This window comes from Eulemur rufifrons, chromosome 20, assembly GCF_041146395.1.
Source record: "Eulemur rufifrons isolate Redbay chromosome 20, OSU_ERuf_1, whole genome shotgun sequence".
NCBI lineage: Eukaryota > Metazoa > Chordata > Mammalia > Primates > Lemuridae > Eulemur > Eulemur rufifrons.
The window spans coordinates 29,694,406-29,714,445 of NC_091002.1; the positions used below are offsets into that span (position 1 = coordinate 29,694,406).

At 41.7% G+C, this 20,040-nt stretch overlaps 1 protein-coding gene and 1 non-coding gene across 4 annotated transcripts in view; both read right to left on the reverse strand.

The window, feature by feature from the left end:
• Window positions 1-4,537: 4,537 nt before the first annotated feature.
• Window positions 4,538-4,671, reverse strand: LOC138401314 (small nucleolar RNA SNORA48). The gene has a single exon (XR_011236473.1). It is a non-coding gene; the product is annotated as a small nucleolar RNA SNORA48 (small nucleolar RNA).
• Window positions 4,672-14,250: 9,579 nt separating this feature from the next.
• GPCPD1 (glycerophosphocholine phosphodiesterase 1) overlaps window positions 14,251-20,040 on the reverse strand; it is a 51,441-nt gene continuing 45,651 nt past the window's right edge. For all 3 annotated transcript variants that reach the window (XM_069495521.1, XM_069495522.1, XM_069495523.1), the window contains one exon: window positions 14,251-15,447. In XM_069495521.1, the coding sequence (XP_069351622.1) occupies window positions 15,258-15,447 (190 nt within the window). In that variant the 3' untranslated portion in view covers window positions 14,251-15,257. The remainder of the gene's footprint in view (window positions 15,448-20,040) is intronic.

Sequence of the window (20,040 nt, forward strand, 5' to 3'; positions counted from 1 at the left end):
CAAGGTCAGAAGCGGCACGACCACTTCTTCGACTACCTCTGAAGAAGGCCAGGAGGAGGGAACTGGAGCAGGGGCCGGTGGGTGGACTGTGCCAGCAAGTCAGCAGGTACCATGTGCCCAGATGACCCTGGAGCAGGTAGGGGGAGAGACTGAACCACTGACATGCACAGTATTTCCCCAGCACCTAGCACAGCCCCTGGAGCACGGCAGGCACGCAAGGCCTATGGGATGAATGAATGAAGATAATTATTAACATGTCTACTAAATGGCTCTCCTAATGGGAGAGGTATAAACCAAAGGGACTCCCCAAGGATGCAGCCTTTGGGAAAATGCAGAAAAGGAGATTGGTTTTGGGGGGGGTCTTTCTGAAGGCCCATGGTGGCCCGAATTCTGGATGAAGTGGCCTCCCTGACAGGAGGAGGCCAAGCCAGACCAGCAGAGCAGCTCTGGGCTGCTGGGCTTCAAAGACACTGCGGGAAGGACGCGTGGAAGGTGACAGCAGGCCCAGCCCCACGGCTGTGTCCCCCCTTCCCTTGAGGGAGTTGCCCTCCTCGTCCATGAATCCTGTTTGTTTGTGTGTTTGTTTGTTAGTTACCAGAATGAATCCTGATCCCAAGGGAGGCATGGAGTTCATGGCTGCAGATAAAGGACAGACCAGTTGCAGACATGCCAGGGAGGTGGAGAATGCAGCCAAACGCGCTTCAGCTGAAATAACATCGCCCCCCTCCCCTGCCCGCCCTGCCCGGCTTCGGCATCTGCTGAGAATTAAGAAAAAATAAACCAAAGCGCCCTAAGCATCTCTGCCAAGGCTGGCTGCCCCACTGTGCTTGGAGTGGGCACCAAGAAGCACAGGGCACCACTACGGTGCATGGCATCCGGAAGCACTTAGCCATAAGCAGGTCTAAAGGGGTGGCACGAGGACCCTGCTCCAGCCCATCCACAATTAAGGGTGGGTCACACGGCTGCCCAGCATGACTGTCAGAGTTCAGACAGAGAAAAATAATCCCGCCAGCGGTGTGCAGGGAAAGGGGTTTAAACAAGGAATTAGGTGTGCACAAAAGCCTTTGAAAGGCTGGATGAACAGGCTGTAGGCCCAGTTTCTGAGAACATCTCCCGAAATGATACAGAAAGATGGGCCCACCCTGGGGGCTCTCCTGCAGGTGGGAGCTGGGAGGTCAGGAAGACACAGCCTCAGGGGTGGCCCTGGCACTGCACCCCCTGCCAGCAAAACGTGTGCCCCGTACCTGACTCTCCACCCCCAGGAAGCCGCCAGGGAAACCCAAATGCTTCCTCCACTGTGCCTCCAGCTCTCAGAGCGGCGGCTGGCCCGGCTGGCCACCGCAACAGAAAAAGAAGTTGTCAGATAGGACAATGAATACTTCACGTTCACCTAGGTTTAATGGTTGCTCACATTTTACCACATTTGTTTTATCTCCCCACATATACATGTTTTCAGTACATTTTTAAAACTTACTGTATATTTCCTAAAATGACAATCTCCTCTCTTCTCTGCTGAATATCCATCCAGTCAATAAATACTTATTAATATGTGCATTACTTCCAGGTCAGTGCTTGGTATTGATGTGACAAACACATTAGATATTTCTGTGTACTGAAAGGGCCTCTTTCCCCCTATGATGGTCTGATTAGAGGGAAAACATAAAAAGGAATTGAGACAAAATGTCACAGATGCCAAGCTAGATGGATCTAGGGGGACCATAGGAGGCACAAAGGAGGAAGCAAGTGGCCATTTCTGCCTGAGAGAATTGGGAATTGAGCCCATGGAGGGGAGAGATGGGTACCTAATGCACCAAGCCATTAAGCAGTCACCCAACCAGCTTGGGTTAATAAAGACCCGTTCGATGTGGCCCTACACCTCCTCCAATGATGAAAAAAAGTAAAAACCCATTTGCCGTGGCCGCGCACCTCCTGCAGTGAACCAGTGAGTCAGACACTACCCTGCCAGCCTCTGAGTCAGCTTCCTGCTCCCGCCATCGCCGGCTCCTCCAGGTCCAGCCGGGAAGGTCAAGCTGCTCTCTGGAGTCCGGGGGCGTCCGAATCTGCTCTTTGCGTTTCTGCTGACTCACTTGTGGGGCTTGCTTGTGTGTTTCGTCTCCCGTACTAATATTTATCTGGCCTACCTTCATGCGGGGGACTTCCCAGGGGCCTGGGGTGAGGCGGCTTCTTCCAGGAAGAATCTGCATTTGCTTCTGCAGGGTGTGGTGCCCTGGGAATGATCTACCAGGAAGCATCGGAAAATCATTTTGTTTCTGTTTTTCTCTCATCCTGTGGCAGTGTAAATCCAACCCTGGAACCTGTGTAAGGATAGATCTATGACTTGAAAATTTAGAAGGGGAGACTTTTCTCCCTCTTCCCTGAGCAGAGACCTGAGATGGATGACTGACAGCCATTTGCTGGTGGGCTTTTTAAAAAAATTTTTTCCAACATCATCCTTTCACTCAAACTGTTGCCTTTTGGCATCCCTGGCCTTTTGTAGGGTCTTCAGTTCCATCCCTCCACCTTGTGAGGGCCAGAGACATTCACTCCTGTGCCGCCACATGGCCTTTGGAACCCAGTCTCTGGTTTTCTGGAATGACCAGTCTTTTAAGGGCAGCTGTGACTTTAATTTTGGTTTTGGTTTTTGTCTTCTATGAATTTTTCTTGCTGACTCAAGAGTTTGTCTATTATTTTAAATAAACATTTGTTTTGTGGTGGGAAACTGGACACTAGTTAAAAGTAATGAGGACAGATTTTAATCAGTAATAACTATTGCGACAGAGAAAAGAGGCCAGTGAGAACTGAACTCCACTTCGATTTCTACAAGGATGACTGATGTTTTAAAGGGAGTCTGAGGGGCCGGCGTGGTGGCTCACGCCTGTAATCCTAGCACCTGGGAGGCCGAGGTGGGAGGATCCCTTGAAGTCAGGGGTTTGAGACCAGCCTGAGCAAGAACAAGACCCCGTCTCTACTAAAAACAGAAAAATTAGCCAGGCATGGTGGCACATGCCTGTAGTCCCAGCTACTTGGGAGGCTGAGGCAGGAGGATCGCTCGAGCCCAGGAGTCTGAGGTTGCTGTGAGCTAGGCTGACGCCATGGCACTCTAGCCCACGTGATGGAGCAAGACTCCATCTCAAAAAAAGAGAGAGTCTGAGGAACAGGCAGGGGGGCAGCGGGCTCAGTAGAGCCAGGGAAGTGAAGAATGAAAAAGGGTTGGGCAGTGTAAACGTGACTGGGACAGCTGTGTCTGCCTGTGGGCAGTTGCTGAAGTTAGGATTCTTTCCCCTCACAGACAGGGAGACAGGCCCAGTCCTCAGGTGTTGGCTGAAACAACCAGTACATTCCTTTGGCAGCCTTGTGTTTTCTTAGGCAAGTATTTAAGGGGCGTGGGAAGGTCATCCTAGGGATGAGACCTTGAGCTCTTGGAAACTGTTAGCATTTTTATGATGGGTGTTTTATTTATTTATTTATTTATTTTATTTCAGCTTATTATGGGGTGCAAATGTGGGTTACGTATATTGCTCTTGTGCCCCCCTTCCCCCAGTCAGAGCTTCAAGCGCGTCCATCCCCCAGACGGTGCACATCGCACTCATTATGTATATGCTCATCCCATCCTCCCCCTCCCATCTGCCCGACACCCAGTACATGTTATTCCTGTATGTGTACTTAGCTGTTGATCAGTGAAACCAATTTGATGGTGAGTACATGTGGTGCTTATTTTTCCATTCTTGGGATACTTCACTTAGTAGAATGGGTTCCAGCTCTATCCAGGAAAATACAAGAGGTGCTATATCACCATTGTTTCTTATAGCTGAATAGTACTCCATGGCATACATATACCACATTTTATTAATCCACTCATGTATTGACGGGCACTTGGGTTGTTTCCACATCTTTGCAAATGTTAATTGTGTTGCTATAAACATTCAAGTGCAGATGTCTTTTTTATAGAATGTCTTTTGTTCTTTTGGGTAGATGCCCGGTAATGGGATTGCTGGATCAAATGGTAGATCTACTTGTATCTCTTTGAGGTATCTCCATATTGCTTTCCACAGAGGTTTCGCTAGTTTGCAGTCCCACCAGCAGTGTATGAGTGTGCCTATCTCTGCATCCACGCCATATGATGGCTGTTTTAAAATCCTTGTCAGCTGGATACCGAAAGTGGGTGGAGGTAATATGGAGGAGTTTCCGGCAGGCCCCAGCGACTGAAAGCCGGGGCAGAAGTGCTGGTCCCCGTCAGGATTCCTGTCCCGGTCCTGCCAAGACGGCGACTGCGGTAGGAGGAAGTAAGTGGGACGCATTGGCCCACCACCGCTTTACATGGCAGCCTTATTTCAGTTCAAAATGAATTATATGCCTGGCACCGCCAGCCTTATCGAGGACATCGAGAAAAAACACTTGGTCCTGCTTCGAGATGGAAGAACACTTAATAGGCTTTTAAAGAAGCATTGATCAACTTGCTTAGTGCTGCATCAGACTGTGGAGCGTATTCATGTGGGCAAAATATACGGTGATATTCCTCGAGGGATTTTTCTTTTTTTCATGTGACCAAGGCATGAACCAGGCATAGGCACAGACCAAAAGCTAAGCTGGGATACACAAGGGGTTGCTTTGTCCCTGGCTGATGAGAGATGGGCACCACCAACCAGATGCCACTCTACCGGGGCTGGGACACCTCGAGGGATTTTTGTGGTCAGAGGAGAAAATGTGGTCCTACTAGGAGAAATAGACTTGGAAAAGGAGAGTGACACACCCCTCCAACAAGTGTCTATTGAAGAAATCCTGGAAGAACAAAGGGTGGAACAGCAGACCAGACTGGAAGCAGAGAAGCTGAAAGTTCAGGTTCTTAAGGATCAAGGGCTCTCCGTTCCCCAAGCAGACACTCTTGATGAGTATTAAGTCCTTTGCTCAGAGGCTGCTGCTCTTGAAGAGCAGGGGCTATCATTGAAGGGAAGTCACATCCTGGTCACCTCACACATTGGACCAGAGACTGTAGAGTTTTGAAAAGTCACTTTTATTTTCAATTCTTTCACATTAACATGAAGAAATCATCTGAGGTTTCTGTTTGTTTTTCTTAAACAACAAAATCATTGTTTAAAGAAACAGTGGCATGGACTCCTTTCACCCGTCACTGTGGAGCCAGCAACTACTATTTCTTTATATTGTTCTTCTTACCCCAAATAGAGTTTACAGGGGACATTCTTTATTTACTTGTAAATAAAACATGAATCTCAAAACTGTCAAAAAAAAAAAAATCTTTGATAATTCTAGTATCTGCACCATCTCGGTGCTGTCTGTTGATGGTCTTTTCTCCTGCAGTTTGAGATCTTCCTAGTTCTTGATGTGACAATCGATTTTCAATTGAAATGTGAACATTTTTGGTGTTATAAGACTCTGGATCTTACTTAAATCTTGTATTTTAACAGGCTTCCGCCGCAGCTCTGGTGTGTGAAGGCGGCACTGCCTCAAAGCTGCCAGGGCAGGGGGGAATCCAGGTTCTCCACTTGGCCCCTGTTGAAACCAGGGGACAGAATTCTCCTGGTTATTGCTCAGCAGGGTGGGGAGTTCAGGCTCTGCAAGACACCTCTGACAGCACTAGAGTGAGGAGGGGGAGAGGCCCCTGTTACCACAGGGTGGGATGGAAGCCTGGGCTCCCCATGTGGTCTCCACTGACACGCCCCCAGGAGGAGCCTTGCACCACTGTGTGCTGATGAAACCCTTTCATTCTCAGCCAGGCGTCTGACTCCAGCCCAGAAAGGAGGCAGAGAGGAGCATCCTTACCTCCCTGTGGGAATGGAAGTCCAGGCTCCCCACTGGGCTGTATGTGGCACAATCCTGGTGGCGGTTTGGGATGCCTAGTTACAGCTTGGCAAGGGTGAAAGAACAGGTTCTCTGGGCTCTTTCTGAGCCAGAGGGGAGGAAAGCTAGTCTCTTGGGCGAAGGCCTAGGTTCTCTGTGGTTACCATCACCGACAAGTGCCACAGCCCAGACAAGCACCGGCAGTCCCCACCTGTCCTGCGAACATGATGGGTGCTCTTGAGAGTCAACGCCCACCTTGCCACCCTGCAGCTCCATGTCCCCTGTTGGTCTGGAGATCAGTTGTAACCACTTTTCTTGTAAGATCTGGCCTATCATCCGATTTATTCTATGTGGGACTGGGGTACAAAGAATAAACTTTTTTTAAAATAAGATTCTCTATCAAGAAAGTTTTTTACCCTTTGGAACACATCTTATTGGGAGGCTCTACTCTCCTTATTTTCCTTGTTTGGCCTCTACCCCCAGTAGTTTTATTGAAATAGAATTGATGTACAGTACAGTGTACACTTTGATGTGTTTTGACATGTACATGTCCCATGAAGTGATCACAATTAAAATCCTGAAAATATCCACCACTCCCCAAAATTTCCTCATGCTTTCGTAATCCACTCCTCCCTCCCACTCCACCCCCATTCCTCTGCCATCACTGATCCACTGTTATGATAGATTTGTTTTCATTTTCTAGAAGTTTATCTAAATGGACTCATATAGTATGCACTCCTTTTTTATCTTGCTACTTATACTCAGTAAAATTATTTCTGAAATTCACCCATGTTGTATTGGTAGTTCCTTTTGTATGTACAGACCACAATTTTTAAATCCATTCGCTGCCAGTGGGCATTTAGGCTGTTTCCCGTAGAGGGGTGGTACATATCCGGTTGCTGTAAACGTTCATGTACAAGTCTTCATGCAGACAGAGGCTTCCGTTTCTGGTGGGTAAACAACTAAGATTAGAATGGCCGGTCTTAAGGTAGGTGTATATTTAACTTCTAAAGGAAGTGAAAATGTCACACACATAGAGTCAGAAGACAATCAAGTCTTTGTTCATTCTTTTGTTTTATGAGATTTTAATCCATTTCAACCCAGAGCAGCACGCTAATTAAAAGAATTTGCTACTTGTTCATGTTTAATAACTTACAACAGGAAAACCTTCCTTACTGCCAACATAAACCCTACCCCAAATCTTTTTATTAGACTTTAGTAGAAAGTAGCCACTTACAATTCTAATCTTCAGATATTAGTAATTCTTCTCTTGCCATTGACTTAATACATTCAGGGCTGTGCATTTCCTATGGATATTAACTAAATGACATTATGAAACTAGTTCACCTGTCATAAAAATTAAGTATTTAAATATCAACATATTGCTGGGTCCCTGGTCATTTGTGAAGTCTATTTTCAACAGACTACTATCACCCTGATTGATAGGGGCTGATTTTGGCTTTTATAGTTACCCAAAATGAAAGCATCCGAGTCTCCTTTCTACCAAAACAAATAAGAGATTTATTAGATGAAAACAGTTCTGTATGTCCACTGTCACCAAGGCACTCCTGGGGTCTCTGGTCTGAGTGTGCCACCTCCAGTGCCTTTGTGTCGCCATCCTCCTGGAGTACTGCCAGATATGTGACCAGCAATTGAGGACATGTAGCATGCTGGTCTCTCCGATATGCAACTCCCAAGAAAGTTTGTGACAGTTCCTTAAGAACTAGAACCAGCAATAAAAAAATTGGCCACTGGATGTCACCCACCATCTAACCCAAGGTAGATGATGCTGCCCCTCCAACCATCAGCCGCTGGAGATGCAACAATCCCTAGTGCCAGGAGAGGAGGAAAAAGAGAAAGTCTTGGCAGAAGCGGGAAGACAAGAAAGATTGGCATAGAGGTGAATAAGCACCCATGATTGTGCTACCAGGTACAATCAATCATATACCTGGGTGTAGATTAAGGTTTTGGAGCTCCCAAAGGGGGCAACCACAAGACTACCAGAGGTTGGAAAAGAGAAGGAAATAAACAAAAACATATTCCTGCACACCAAAATACCAAAACACATGAGGAAACTGAATGCTAAGAGAAAAAGCCAATAAAATCAATAATCAAAGCAGGAATTCAGGCCGGGCACGGTGGCTCACGCCTGTAATCCTAGCACTCTGGGAGGCCGAGGCGGGTGGATCGCTAGAGGTCAGGAGTTCGAGACCAGCCTGAGCAAGAGCGAGACTCCGTCTCTACTAAAAATAGAAAGAAATTATCTGGCCAACTAAAAATATATATAGAAAAAACTAGCCGGGCATGGTGGCGCATGCCTGTAGTCCCAGCTACTCGGGAGGCTGAGGCAGTAGGATCGCCTAAGCCCAGGAGTTTGAGGTTGCTGTGAGCTAGGCTGATGCCACGGCACTCACTCTAGCCCGGGCAAGAGGGCAAGACTCTGTCTCAAAAAGAAAAATAAGCAGGAATTCATTTCGAAACAGCCTGAAAGGACTTTAAAATAAAATTTAAAAGGTTCAGAGTGTTCAAAGTGGTAAATGAAAGTTATGCTTCCATTTTAAAAAGAACTGAAAAATATTTGATAAAAATGGAAAGGAATAAAACAAAACCAGATGAACACGAAAAAGAATCAAGTAGAAATCTTGAAAAGAAAAATATGGTTTAATACAGGTTAAGTATCCCTAATCCAAAAATCTAAAATCCAAAATGTTCCAAAATCTGAAATTTTTTTGAGTGCCAACACAATGCTCAAAGAAAATGCTCTTTGGGAGCCAGGCAGGGCGGCTCACACCTGTAATCCTAGCTCTTTGCAAGGCTGGGAGGATCACTTGAGGTCAGGAGTTCAAGACCAGCTTGGGCAACACAGTGAGACCCTGTCTCTACAAAAAAAAAAAAAAAAAAATCTCTTAAATAAAGAAAATGCTCACTAGAGCCTTTTGGATTTTGGATTTTCAGGTTAGGGATGCTCAACCAGTAAACATATAATGGAAATATTCCAAAATCTGAAACCAGAACCCATCTTGACCCAAGCATTTCGGATAAAGGATACTCAACCTGTACTTAAAATGCAATAAACAGAGTAGGTAGGATATATTAATAGTAAAAGAGAAATAAATTGTAATACTAAGGAAATCACAAAAAATGCAACACTCCTTTTGATGTCTAATAGGCATCTCAAAGATTTCAAGCCACAGAACTCCATCTTGAAAGCACATCTCTACTAGGAGAAACAGAACTGATCAAAACAAAGCCATTCCAGTTGAAGTAGAGGTGGTAGGACTATCTCTGTCATAAAATCAGCATTGGGATGTGGTTTGGTGATTTTCCTCCTATTGGTCTTTTGGACAACTGCTATCTCCTATTTTTTTAAACATATATTGCCTCAAGTAAATAATGAGGAATTTGAGGATAGAAGCTGCTTTATTTTCCTACAGCTTACCCAAGCTCTCAGCAAATATTTTAGTTATGCTTAAATGAATGACAATATAGGGGAAATCTAGTTCAGTCAGACTAGCAAAAAATGAAAAAGTTTATTATTTTATATAGTGCATAATCCCATTATTACAGAAACACCAACTCTAAGTAAGGAGTATAGATTCTTTTTCTTAAAATAATAAAAATTCTTATTCCACTTCTATTTATTTCTCCAAGATCAAGGTCTACTATTCCATTGTTACAGAATAAAAATTGTCTTTAATATTCAAGTAGATTCAGCTCAAGATGTAAGACAAAGTACCAAATAAGTCCAAATTAAGTAAAATTTTAAAAACTTAAGAGCTGTAATTTATGAGATAGTAAAAACATTGCTCAAGAACATTAAAAGCTGGTTTAGAAAAAAAAAAAAAGTATAGATCTTCGGCACTCTCATCAAGGATAATGGGATAATGCATCCTCCACCCCAAAGGAAGGATGTAGACGATTTTAAATTGTCTACTAGAAAATTTCAGCAGCCATCATACTTATATTCCCATGACAATCAAGAAAGAAACAAGGATGCTTAGAATTGCTACTAGTAATAAAATGAAAAGATACTTAAAATTAGAAAGAAAAATGCATTTGTAGACAATATCTAGACAATTATCTAGACAATATCTAGACAATATCTAGACAATTATCTAGAAAATCCCAGAGACTCAACAAAATATTTTGCCTAATTCAAGTCAGCAAGAGAGCTAGAAATAAGATCAATAAACAAAAATTAACTGCTTGTTATTGGTGAAGAAAAGTATTTTCAGAAATGTTATAGAAAATTTTTTAAAAAAAACTACAAATAAGATAAGTAGTCTTTAAAAATCTAACAATACATTTCAAAAAGCGTACAGCCACCAGTCAGTCACAGTGGCATGAGCCTACAGGCCCAGCTCCTCCAGGGGCTGAGGTGGGAGGATCACTTGAGCCCAAGACAAGCCTGGACAACATAGTGAGACTCCATCTCAATTAAGAAAAAGAAAAAAGTATGTAACACCCACATGGAAACTCACTCTACTGGAAAACACAAAAATTCTGAATAAATGGAGACATATTGAGTTCTGGAGAGAAAGATGTAGTTTTAAAACATTAACTGCTATATTTTTAACATAGCAAATTAATTAAACACTGTTCAGAATCCTAAGAAGACCTCTCTGGCACTTTGATAAAGTGATTCTCAAGTTATTATAAAAGAAAATATTTGATAAGCTTCAAGTCAGTAACAAGAAACAGAAAAAAAATATTTGGAAGAATTTTTAAAAATTGAATAAAAAATTGGCCAACTACCACAATATAGATCTGTACTAATCCGTGTCACCTACTGAAACATAGAACACTGGGGAGGGTAAGATGGGAGCATGCTTGGAAGGCGGGAGGGAGGATGAGCTTTGTGGAGGTACATTAAGTGTGAGATGCCCATCAGAGCCCTAAGCGGAGATGGGGACACAGCTGGATGTATAAATCTGGAACTTTGGGGAACTTAGGACCAGCTGCAGAGTGATACATTTGAAACTGTGTGCGGGATGCCACCGAATATGCTGTTATTGCTTTCTTCCTACGAGGCTATGCAGTTTGGCTTTGCAGGTAAGTTTCAGAAGTTCACCCATCCCATCCACATTTCTGTTTTCCATCTGAGGAAACAGGTGTAGGTAGAGGTATGTCTGGATAAATTTAGTAGAGGACTAGACAGATTAGTCAACAGTATTCCTTTTATTATATCTATGCTAATACTAGTTTCCTCATTATTTTAAAACACTTGCCTTTCATGTCATTTCCCTTCTTAAAAATTATTAACAAACTTTTATCTCCTACACAGATGTCAAGCTTCTATCTGGCATTCATAATACCTTCCCCACTGTCAGGATGGCTCCTTCATTCCCCCTGAACAGGACCCTGGCCCCTGGGTTTACATGGGTTGTGACCCAAACTGGTTTCACAACTACTCTGACCCCTACCGCAGTCTGTAAGGAGCTTAAGAGCTCCATAAGGTCTTTGACTGTTCCAGTCCATAATCTCTTCTCCCTACTCCCTACACACACTTGCATGGTATATTCTTAACCATATGCTGTCCTGCATTTTAAACATCTCAAATTTATTTTCCAAACTACATAAGCCCACTAAAAGATTACATTTGAATTTCCAATCATGAATAGCAAACTAACACAATTATTTCTAATATGAATACTTTGTTTTCTACCCCCAAAGCACATGATCCAAACCTAAAAAGGAAAGGAGTAAATCAACTATATCCAAATCTAAATTAACAGTACTCCATTATCAACCTAGAATACCAAACCAGTAATAACGTGAAAGACAAAATTCAGGCAGCTGTAGACAAAGAGCCTAGGCAGAAAGGGTAACGATCATCCACCAGGACTAGTGAGACAGCCTTGTCCCCTGGGTCATGCAAGTCCTATCCAAGCAGCACCTTCTTCACCACCAGTCCACCACCTGCAGGATTTAGGTACACTCCCCCAGGAAGGGGAAGCCAGGCTATGGGGAAAACTGTACCTAATCTTCCACTTAAACCAATGGAATAATAACTACTATTCTCATAATTCTCATTCAGCAGTGAGCAAAAAATCGGTTTAGGGTAGTCCATCAAACATGTGACACCAAGCAACCAGTAGAGTGAGAACTCCACGTGTAAACACAAACACACACACACACGTGCACATGTGGACACACTCCAGACAATATGGCCAGACACGCCATACAGAATTGTATGTTTATCATGAAACAATCTGAGTTAGGAAACTAGGATTGTTGCCACCACCATTTATTTATCTAGTTCATAACTAAGGATAGGACACTAGAGTAGTGCTGGAGATGCAAAGCAGTCCCTGCCCTTAAGGGGCTTACAATCTTATTAGGGAAATGTAACAGGCACATGAGAAGTTGCACTACAAGAAAGCATATGCTAACAAATGCCACAGACTTCAGAAGGCAGCGTAGTTTGAGAGCACAGGATTCAGAGTCACAAAACCCAGATTCTAGTCCCAACCTGGTAAGTCAGTTACCCTCTCCGGGCGGACTGCCCCAGCTGTACAATGAAGGAGTAAGATTTAGAGGCTGTCTGCCTTTGTTTCCATCATGATTCAGATCAAAAGCTGAGGTGAGTTTTATGGAGGAGGTGGTACCTGAGCGGACACTGAAGGAAGGCAGAGAAGGCATTTCAGACAAGGAAAGCAGTACTGAGGTAGGCGTAAGCTTGGAGTTTGGAGGGTAGAAGAGAGACAAGTGTCACAGGAGCAATGGGAGTGAGGTAAGTGGGTGGCAGGAAGCCAGCTGCGGCCGCCCTCAGGCCTCCGCCCACACAGGAATGAGCGGTGTCCCTCACGCTACATCCAATCATTCACAGTACATAATTCTAGAGTGGAAAATACCAAAGGACAATGGTGGCATTTTATCAAACATTTCACTTGATTTCCAGAAAGTATAAATAATTTAACATTATACCTCTACATTTCAGAATTGACATCAACATACCTCCCTAATTGTCAAAATGTAAACCAATTCAAAGTTTACAATCTTAGTGAACATAACTAAATCTCTTAATGCAAAAGGACATTTGATACAAAGTATATTATCCCAATAATTCCAACATTTTCTACTATGGTCCACACACTGTGGAAATAAAAATGAGTATGACGAGGTCCCTGCCCTTGAAGAGCCCACAGCTTGTTAGGAGAGAAACATCAAGGACGCCTACCTAGAATGCCCCGTGATGCACAGCATGGTCAAGGCATGGGAGTAATGCTCCGGAGCACAAAACCAGATTCCCCTTCTGAAGGAGTTTCAGCAAGGGCTCGGGAGAGGGGTCAATGGCTTCAGCAGAAATGAGTTCAGCAGAGAGAAAGTGGCTGTGGGGTGGAGTGGCTCCCAGGCCAAGGACATACGGACACACACAGGGAGTGGTGCAGAAGCATAGCGTGTTCAGGGCTGACCACAGGTACAGTGTGGCAGAGCAGAGTGTAAAGGACAGCAGCTAGTGACATGAGGGTCTGGACTGAGTCGTATAAAAATGAGGAGCCATTGCTTAATCAGCTATTAACACTGGTTTATAAGGTCAGGAAGAGACAGGGAAGAAAGTGAGCAGGAAAGTTCTGTATCATAAGCAGTGACAGTTCTTCCCAGCACCAGCTACTACCTCCTTTCCTCAGCCTCTCTTCTGTCCCTTTTTTATTTTTCCCCAGATTTCACCACTGTGTAGTATCTTCTGTCGCTTTTTTTCCCTTTATGATCTGCTTCCCCTCTGCCCTGGAGTCTTTTAAAAGGAGCTAGAACTGGGAAGGCATAGGAAAGGAGCAAAGGAACAGGACTAGAAGTGCACACTTACGGCCAATCAAGTTACCACAAAGAAATGATAATTGCATTAGACAGAGGCCTGCAGATAAAGAAAACATTCTTTTTCAGGAGTTTTCTAAAAGTGCCTAATTGACACGTAAATGTTGGAAAATCTCATTCAATGTGGGAAAAGTATATAGTACCCTTGCATAAGTATCAGTGTTACAAATACAATACCACAGGACTTCAGGGCCTATAATTCACACAGTTAAGATCTAACCAAAATTGCATTGCTTAGCTTAAAAAATACAGTGAGTAATTTCAAGTCTTAGGTTCTCAGCTACTTAAATATGTAAATATATGAATAAACTGCCTCAAGAAAAACATGCAGTAAAAGGTAGATGCAAATAAGCCATCCTTTTAGGGTAGACACTGAAATTCTATTTCTCATAATATAAAACCATTCTACAAAAGTAACACCTTCTTGAAATTTCATTTTATAATGAAGAAAATAAACCCTTATCATTTTATTTAACATTCATCCTTAAGTTACAGTTTTGTCAACACAATCTGCTTCTAATGAATGAAATCTTAGTTTAATCCTAAAAACATGCATATACATTTAGTTAAGTTCTTCTACATTTCTAAATAAATTACATGCATGATGTATATTAATCAATAAAGATACCAATATGAGAATTCAGGACATTTATTTTTCTGCATGGAGATTTAACTACTGTACAACACATACAAAACAAACCCACAAAGCATTGGTGCGTAATAGGTAGTGAGAGACACTTAAAATAAGCATATTTAAATGCCTACAAACAGGCTTTTTTTTTAGGCAACAAAATATTTCCAGTCCTTGACATCTTCTCACACTCACCTAGCACCACAGATGCAAGGACTTAACAGTAAACGTGTACAATCTCATGCTTAAAACCTAAAGCATGCACTGAATCGAATTTATACATTGTGATCTACTCTACTAAGTATGCGATACATACTTCTTACTAATGTTTAACACATTAGATTACCCTGCAGCATTTTGAAATTTTAACATTTATGTAAAACAACTTCTGAAAGATTTAGGAAATAAGTTTTAAGGTTCACCTTCAGGCTGGTTTGGTCAAGTGGAAAAATGGCAGCAGCCTTAAGGTTCATACTGAATGAAAATGGTGTATGTGCATGTCAGTCCATGTAAAAAATACCTATATACACAGATGGCACAAAGATTTGTGCAGTTGGAATCACCAGTGCAAATGCATGCATTTGAGGTACTTATTTTTTCCATGGTCAGGTATAATTATGCATAGTCATTTTCCTCGAGTGCTAAAGATTTCAGACCTGATTAAATGAAAAGCTTAAGAAGTGTAAATATGAGCTGTTTATATAGTTAATTTCAAAGTGCTACGCTTTTAATGAACATTTGTTTAACATTACAGATTTACATATTTAGTTTAAAATATTTACTAACCAATAAATTTTCCCACTGTAAAGAGATCGACTGGTAATTATACCTGGCCAAGTGATTTAAATAGCATACTTGAAATTCTTGCAAGAACTGTAGTGAAAGAGTAAAATACTTCATTATTGCTTCATTGAACTGAGAAGCCCCAAAGGCATAGATATACAATGCTCAATGATGAAAAATGAATCCCCAGAACAGCGGTGCATGCCCCCAAACGGCCCTTGTGCAATAAAAACTAAGCATTCTCCACGTCATCAATGCCGTTGGCATCCACATGGATACCAGGCTCCCCACACAAGGATGAGGGAACAAAACGGCTAACAGTGGGACACAAACAGCTCTTAAGCTCTGGCAATTCTTGCTTCAGACGTTCCAACTGCTCCACTTGGAATATATTTGGCTGTTCAGGCATCCAATCATATATCCTATGATGAAACAAACACAAAATATATAAAATAGTGTAATTTTATGGTTTACTTAAGACCTGCTGACTTCACCTTGACACGAGAATTCATTTACAGAATGCCTGGAACATCCATATTACAGAGTTTTTGTTTTGTTTTGTTTTGTTTTAAATATGAAAGCATCAGTTTTATTTTTAAAAATTTCTCTTCTCCACAGTCCGATAATCCACAATAGCAGCGTTGCTGTTTTGTTTTTCTGATGCAGTTTAAGAGCTGATTATAAAGCAACTGAATCAGAAAATGAAAATGTGTAGCTTACTAGTGATTCTTAAAAGTATCTGCCCCCCCCCCCAAGTCAGTCAATCAGAAATGCCTTATTTTACAGATGGAAAGCTATAAAGAGCTGGAATTCATACCCAGTTCTGCCTTCGAAGTCACCGAAGATCAAGATAAGACTGCTCACACCAGTGTGGCAACCACCCAAAAGCTGTGCAATAATGGCAGGTGTGTCCACAGTCCGAGAGCTCAGAAAGAGCAGCACGTGACAGTCAGCAGCACTGGTGCTGCCCATGCGCAGAGAAAGGATGGCCTCTCACGCCTCAACGTGACAGCCAGGCAACTATGTTAGGCACTACAAGAGAATCTTTATGATATCATAGTAGGAGAGAATGAAAAATGATCTCTGGGTCAAGGTATCAGGACAAAACAAAAGCATCTAACTTCACTCTCTCCCTAATGCCATTAAAAATAAAATAAAGGGAACTTAAAAAAAAAAAAAAACATGAATATAAGAAAAACCCAAGAGACAAAGCAACAAAGTTTTGAAAGACGGAAAACTGATGGATAACAAAGTTTTTTGAACTAGCGGAACTAAAGAGGCCAAATCACAAACTGGTAGTAGGAAAAACAAAGGGGCTGAGTTAAAAGCAACATCAAATTCCTCTTGAACTGGGAGTAAAAAGGAGAGGCTAAGACAGGGAGGCTGAAGGGAAGGCTGTGGGCAGCAGCAAGCATTTCCCTTCCTCCGCTCCCTGTTGTTGGTTTATTATGAGAACTACAGGACCAGATGACGGTTGAGCATTTTACAAAACCACCACCACTGCCACCATCAAGGGAATTTAGAGACAATACGTATGTATCAAATATGAAATGTGATGACACCCCTCCCTCGCTCAGCTCTCTTTCCTCACTTCACTCCAAGAACCCAGGCAGCCAGACTTGGATACCCTCCCCTCCAGGTAAAATATATAGATTCATCTGTGAGGAATCTGATCAGCCAAAGAATAAAGTTCTAAACCGACTGGCATCAGGATGTATGACCCAACAGGCCACCCAGATCATCCCACAGTACAGTTCAAGTCAATGACCTCATTCATACCACTCAGAGCTTCCAACAAGCTCTGGAGATCCCAATTCCCTATCACAGGAGACAGCCAAGGATTTACAAACACCTGAGAAAAGCTTCTAATATGGAAGATGGCAAAGAGAAGAAAAGCCCCAAAACACCAAAAAATAAAAACTCCTTAATGACTTCTGGGAAATAATTTCAAACAAGAACAAGATGTTTTATATATATAGGGAAAAAGTGCATTCATAGAAAAAAGACAGTCCTTGGAAATTAAAAACACAATAGCAGATATAAAAATCTCAACCGAACGGGTAGAAGGTTGAGGAAATCTTTCAAAGTAGAGCAAAAGACAGAGAAAAGAATTCAAAGTCTGGTCCAAGAGGTTTTTGATTCAAACAAAACTTCTAAACAGAGAAAATATCCAGAAGAGTGAAAGAGACAAAAAAAATAATGAAGAAATAATTTTTTTAAATTTCCCCATGTTAAGGCTATGCATCAACAGACTAAAAAGGGCTACCAAGTGTCCAGCGCAATGGGTGAAACCAGACCCACAAGATCCATCTCTGTAGAATTTTAGAACACTAGTGACAAAGAGAAGTCTCTCCAAGCTACCAGAGGAAACATGCAAGGGAACAGGAGTCAACATGGCTTCACCAACAGCAACACTGAAGTGTAAGGCTGATGGAGAAATGCTTTTAAAATTCTAAAGGAAAATTATTTCTAACATAGAATTCTATGCCCAGCAGGACACTTCCAGACATATAAGATCTCAAAAACATTTTCTGTGTCCTTATTTCTTAAGAAGATGCTGAAGGATGCTTTCTATAAAAATGATAGTGAACCAAGAGAGAAAAAGGTATGGGCTACAGGAAACAGCAGATCTAACACAGGGAATGCCAGGGCACAGGGTGGCGGTTGTGCCCACAGAGGTCAACAAATTTGTACTAGAGAAGTCCCGATGAAAGGGAAGGCATGTTAAAAGTCACTCCCCAAGAGGGCCACTGCCACTCTAGCAGTTTCTTTCTTTTCTTTTTCATTCTTTTTTTTTTTTTTTTTTTTTTTAAAAGAAAAGCCTACAGCATCCAGTATTCCCAGTCACACTCTAGCAGCTTTGTAATCTCAGGACACAGTGCCCTAATGAGCCTGAACCAGAGTGTTCCTTAAATATCATTTGTCTTTCAAACACCTGAGAAAAGAAGGGAGGGGGAAGAAAAAAAAAATGGCTTGTCTTAGTCATGTGTTGAATAAGTTTCCACACTACCTGACAGAAGTTCAATGCTTTGTCCCACTCCTGAGACCTGGTAGCAGGCTATACAGGAAATGCAGAATAGCCCACTTCGGGTGGACATACTCTTGCTGTGCTTCCAGTACCTGACCCACAGTAGATACCTGATTGCGCTGAGCTAGTAGTGGGTCACACATCAATTCACAAAGCTACAACTAGCATTTAAGAAGTACACACATGAATATGAAGTATTCAAGGGGCACTACTTTTTGAATAGTGTTTCAGGTACACACTTGTAGATATACCAAACTGTGTACTGAGTTACTATATAAAATGGAATGGGGTCAAAAAGGTTTAAGAGTCATTGCCCTGGAGAAACTATACTTTTATTTAGGAGACCTGATCAACGATGTTCACAGCAACTCTGTGTATAATAGCAATAACTTGGTAACAATCTCAATGTTCTTAAAAGAGGAGAATAAATTGTAGTAGAGATATACCATGGAGTATCAGACAGCCATGAAAATGAGTGATTTGTAACTATATGCAATAATATGGATTAATGTTAAGAACATAATGACAAGTTTAAAAAGTACAAATAAAGCTTAAACTATGCAAAACTAAATGGTATATTGTTTAGAGATAGAAATAAGATTAAAACAGTTTTTAAGACGAATAATTTGGTAAGTGGCTATGTCTGAGGGAGGAGATAAAAATGGGATTAGGTAGTGGCACACAGGGATTTCAAAACCAGTAATAATGTTCTTTAAACACGGGTGTCTGTTGTATTGTTACTGTATTACTGTTTAAATCACGTAGGCAGATACAAAGAGTTTTTTATAAAAAGAGAGAACATTGCCCAATTTACTCTATGAGGCCAGTATTATCTCCAAAAAGGTCATCTTACTCATTATCATAATGCAAAATCGCCAAAAAAAATATTAGAGAATCAAATGTAGTTTATATAAGAGACAATATATATCACAAAACCATAACTAAATGGAAACTCTCCTGTATTTTAGTGACTTTGCAGGGGAAGAGAAAATAGTTTTTGATAATCTAAAACACCCACTTTTACCACATCTCTCCCCAATCCAAAAGGCCTCAAAAGCTCCAAATCACTAGTCATTTGAAACCTTCTATATAATGTCCAAATCTGATAATGAAAAACATAACAGCATAAGCAGATTATTTAGAAACACAGAGGTAAACAGGAGAAACAGCTATCAAGAAAAATCAGGGGACAGAGATTTGGCTAGGGACAATTGAAGAAATACGTACAAGGGACTGCTATTTTTACTGTAAGCCTTATAGTAATTTGAATTTCTAAACTACATACATGTAATTTTTTGATTAAAAAATTTTTTTAAAAAGGCCCTTTTGAGGGTAACAACCAATGAACACAATCTACCCTGCCTCTCACCAGACCCTAATGGGAGTCCGTCCCAGGCTATTTCCTCAAAAGCCTCCAACACCTTCAATACTGCCTTGTCCTGATTCAGGCTCTTGTCTCTACCTAAAACCCAAATCCTGCCAAGGCAAATTTAATCACGCCCAAAATTCCATCTCAATTCTTCCTCTTTGATGCTCCAAGCCAGGAAGGACTTTATCTTCCTGTTTTCCATTACATGTCAGCATTTGGCTCAAACCAAGTAAAACCCTTGAGATGAAGTATATGCCTACATTTGTATACCCTACAAAGCCATACATGGTATAATCTCACAAAATACTTTTTTGTGTGAAAATATTTGCAATCTTTACTCTCATCTCAATATATATCTGTATTTATACACATACTTTCTTCAAAAATTTGCTAAAGCTGACATTTGCTTTCAAGTTACTAACCTAAAGTTTTAAATTAATTGTAAATGTTTATTAAAAAAGCTATGAGTCATGTTGTTTTGTGCAAAATTAGCCAAATAGTTAACAAGGCAGGTAGGAATTATCTGGGCTGCAATTTTAAGACCGGACTAATTGAGACAATATAGTGATGGTGGGGAGAAGCTTTATTGTGAAGTGATAAATCTCTATAGGACAAACA